This window comes from Amphimedon queenslandica, unplaced genomic scaffold (assembly GCF_000090795.2).
Source record: "Amphimedon queenslandica unplaced genomic scaffold, v1.1 AMPQUscaffold_13239, whole genome shotgun sequence".
NCBI lineage: Eukaryota > Metazoa > Porifera > Demospongiae > Haplosclerida > Niphatidae > Amphimedon > Amphimedon queenslandica.
Window position 1 is genome coordinate 27414 of NW_003546525.1, and position 4071 is coordinate 31484.

Here is a 4071-nt window from a genome sequence, read left to right on the forward strand (position 1 = left end):
TCATCTCTTTATAAGCAGGAAATTACAAATACTCACAGTGCAATGTTCCAAAAAACACAGGAAATATTTGGGCTGGACATTGAAGACAGTGTCTGGACAAATAAACACATAACTCACATTTTAATTTACTATAAGCTTACCTGTTCAGTATATCCTGATAGATTGAATGATATGATTACTGGCTCTGTCAGCTCATCGGTAATACATGTACCATTACATTCAACAGTAGCAGATATGACTGGTGATATAAGCTCTCGGTTATCAGGCTCAGTAGGTGAAAGGATTGATAATAAGCTATTGCCACTGTATACAAAAGATGCTACTGTTGCTGGTAGAGAGTCAATGAATATCATAGCTGGTAAACTTAAACTGTTGCCATTGTAGTTCAATACTGTTAGCCTTTCACCAGAAAAAGATTCAATCCGTGTCACATTGAGAACTATATATTGCACATTATAGAGAATATAATATACATACATTAATTTTTCTCACAAATATTTCCAAAATTCAAAGGAGTGCTTTGAGTTAAATTTGTGCTTTGAGGTAATATTGTACTTTCTGCTACATTAAGAGCAAAGGTATCCAATGATACAAGGAATTGAGTGACAACTGAGAGCTTGACTGTTACTAGCTGTCAGTGTATGATAAAATAAATACTACAACTAATGAAACTATACTTCATTTGTAGGCAGTTCGTTTATTATGAGTTCAGCAGTTCTTAACACCATCTATAGAGTAATATATGAATTAGCACTAGTGACACTATGTTTATATATCATCAACACCATATAGGGCTATTTATAATTACACTGAAGCATGAATTTATAGTATGTACTAAAGAAAAGACCAGATTTAAAAAGGGTTTACTAGAATTTACTATGTTTACAAATGCTTTTTATAGTGTCAAAGTTATAATTATTGCTATGTACTCATAATTATTTGAATATCAGTAGCATTTTACATTAATACAAAGTATAAGTACTTTTCTACAATACCTCAGTAACATCCACAGTGATATTTATTACTCTATTGATTATATTGTCAAGCAATGTAATACTTTGTTCTGGTGTTAACCGATCCAGTTCTTCAAAAAGGCTCTGGAGGGCACCAATCGGTGATCGATTGACCTAAATAAATGCATCAATCATAATAGTTATAAATATTAGAGTTAAAATAAAAGGGATAGGACACTACAGAAATCATCACAGGCATATAATGCATATCAATATTTATTTTTAGTCAATATCTAAGAGTGAATTGATTCAGTTTATAATGCATAACATAGTCACAATACTAAAAGCAGGTTTACAATATGATGCTGCTAGGCCAGTGTAATTTCAATTTTTAATCAAAAGCGTGGGAGATTTGACTTTTTGATGCATGCTTTCTGCTAATGAACATTAAGCCTAATGTAATAATAAATCTGCCTTAACATAATAATAATAATATACTGTACATGTACATAGATTGTGTTTCTTAGAATGGGCATAAAATCAAGAGTAGATCCTTATCTACTCTTTATAAATGTACATGAACACTCCTCCAAAAATATGTGCCATATGAGTGTATGTATGCATGTACATAAGTGGTTAATCATTCTTTAGCACATCATTACACATCATTTATTGCTTACTGGTAAAATGGCAAAATGTGTTAAATGATTACAGTGACAAGTTACACTCTGTTGATCCACTGATGATGCATTACATCCTTCATTGTCCCAGAAGCCACTAGGCAACAAATCATTTGAGCTATAAAATGGCATGAAATTACAAACACTTACAGTGTAGTGTTCCAAAAAACACAGGAAATAGTTGAAAACGATATCTGAACAAAAAAGGACATAACTCATAATTATTTTTATTTTTATAAGCTTACCAGTTGAGCATGTCTTAATAAAGCAAATGTTATGACCACTGGCTCTGTCAGTTCACTGGTAATACATGTACTATTACATTCAACAGTAGCAGATACAACTGGTGATATAAGCTTTCGGTTATCAGGCTCAGTAGGTGAAAGGATTGATAATAACTTATTACCACTGTATACAAAAGATGCTACTGTTGCTGGTAGAGAGTTATTAAATATCATAGCTGGTAAGCTTAAACTGTTGCCATTGTAGTTCAATACTGTTAGCCTTTCACCAGAAAAAGATTCAATCTGTGTCACATTAGAAACTATGCATTGCATATTATAGAGAATGTATTAGTATAATACATTTAATCACTCACAAGTATTTCCATAACCAAAAGAAGTGCTTTGAGCTACTTTAAGAGCAAAGGTATCCAATGATAAAAGGAATTGAGTGACTGTCCTTGTCTGTCAGTGTATGATAAAATAAATACTACACCTAATGAAACCATACCTCATTTACAGTCAGTTTGTTCACTATGAGTTCAGCAGTTTTTAATACCATCTATAGATTAATATAAATTAGCACTAGTGACATTATGTTTATACCATAATCATCATGCAACACCAATAAGGCTATCAATAATCAAACTAAAGCACAAATTCATAGTTTGTATTATAAGGAAATGCCCAAATTAAAAGAGGTTTACTATAAAATAGAATTACTGTGTTTAGAAGATTTTATATTATCTTAAAGCTGTACACTCATATTTGAATATCACTAGCATTTAACATAAATACAAAGTATAAGTATATTTCTATAATACCTCAGTAACATCCACAGTGATATTTATTACTTCATTGATTATATTGTCAAGCAATGTAATACTTTGCTCTGGTGTAAACTGATCCAGTTCTTCAAAAAGGTTCTGGAGGGCACCAATGGTTGATTGATTGACCTAAATACATACATCATTCATAATAGTTATAGATATTAGAGTTAAGAGAAAAGGGATAGGAAACTATGGAAATCATCACAGGCATATAATGCATATCAATCTTTATTTTTAGTCAATATCTGAGAGTGAACTCATTCAGTCTATAATGCGTAACATAGTCACAATACTAAAAGCAGGTTTACAATACAATGTGTACTGTCAATTTTTAATCAAAAGTGTCAGTGATTTGACCTTTTGATGCATGCTTTGTGCAACATCATTACATCAAGCCTATAATATAATATTGTAAATCCACCTTGATACACTTTTCATATTAGATTGTGCTCATTAGAATATGCATAAAATGTACATGAACACTCCTCCAAAAATATGTGTCATATGAGTACGGTATATGCATACCGGTACATGTAGATAAGTGGTTAATCATTCTTTAGCACATCATTACACATCATTTATTGCTTACTGGTAAAATGGCAAAATGTGCAAAATGATTACACTGACAAGTTACACTCTGTTGATCCACTGATGATGCATTACATCCTTCAGTGTCCCAGAAGCCACTAGGCAATAAATCATTTGAGCTATAAAATGCAATCAATCATCTGTTTAATGAGCGGAAAATTACAAAACACTCACCGTGAAATGTTCCAAAAAACACAGGAAATAGCTGAAGACAATATCTGGACAAAAAACACATAACTTACATTATTTTTTATTCATTATAAGCTTACTGGTTGAGTATGTCTTAATAAAGTGAATGATATAACCACTGGCTCAGTCAGTTCACTGGTAATACAAGTACCAATACAATTAACAGCAGCAGATATGACTGGTGATATAAGCTTTCGGCCATCAGAAGGTGAAAGGATTGATGATAAGTTACTGTATACAAAAGATGCTACTGTTGCTGGTAGAGAGTTATTAAGTATCTTGGCTGGTAAGCTTAAACTGTTGCCATTGTAATTCAATACTGTTAGCCTTTCACCAGAAAAAGATTCATTCCGAGTCACATTGAGAACTATTATATTGCATATTATAGAGAATGTATTAGTATAATACATTTAATCACTCACAAGTATTTCCATAACCAAAAGAAGTGCTTTGAGCTACTTTAAGAGCAAAGGTATCCAATGATAAAAGGAATTGAGTGGCAACTGAATGCTTGACTGTCACTGCCTGTTAGTGCATGATAAAATAAACACTACAACTAATAGAAGCCATACCTCATTTATAGGCAGTTTGTTCACTATGAGCTCAGCAG

General features: G+C 32.1%; 1 protein-coding gene across 1 annotated transcript in view; it reads right to left on the reverse strand.

Annotated features, from left to right (window-relative positions):
• Positions 1-4071, reverse strand: part of LOC109584161 (uncharacterized) — a 36528-nt gene that overhangs the window by 24133 nt on the left and 8324 nt on the right. Inside the window, exons 5-19 of the mRNA XM_019999769.1 lie at positions 3884-3986; positions 3542-3828; positions 3447-3490; positions 3274-3391; positions 2679-2810; positions 2366-2416; positions 2232-2319; positions 1879-2177; positions 1784-1827; positions 1634-1730; positions 996-1127; positions 678-728; positions 493-631; positions 141-439; positions 37-92 (exon numbers count right to left, since the gene is read on the reverse strand). Coding sequence (XP_019855328.1) covers positions 37-92; positions 141-439; positions 493-631; positions 678-728; positions 996-1127; positions 1634-1730; positions 1784-1827; positions 1879-2177; positions 2232-2319; positions 2366-2416; positions 2679-2810; positions 3274-3391; positions 3447-3490; positions 3542-3828; positions 3884-3986 — 1940 coding nt within the window. The remainder of the gene's footprint in view (positions 1-36; positions 93-140; positions 440-492; positions 632-677; positions 729-995; positions 1128-1633; positions 1731-1783; positions 1828-1878; positions 2178-2231; positions 2320-2365; positions 2417-2678; positions 2811-3273; positions 3392-3446; positions 3491-3541; positions 3829-3883; positions 3987-4071) is intronic.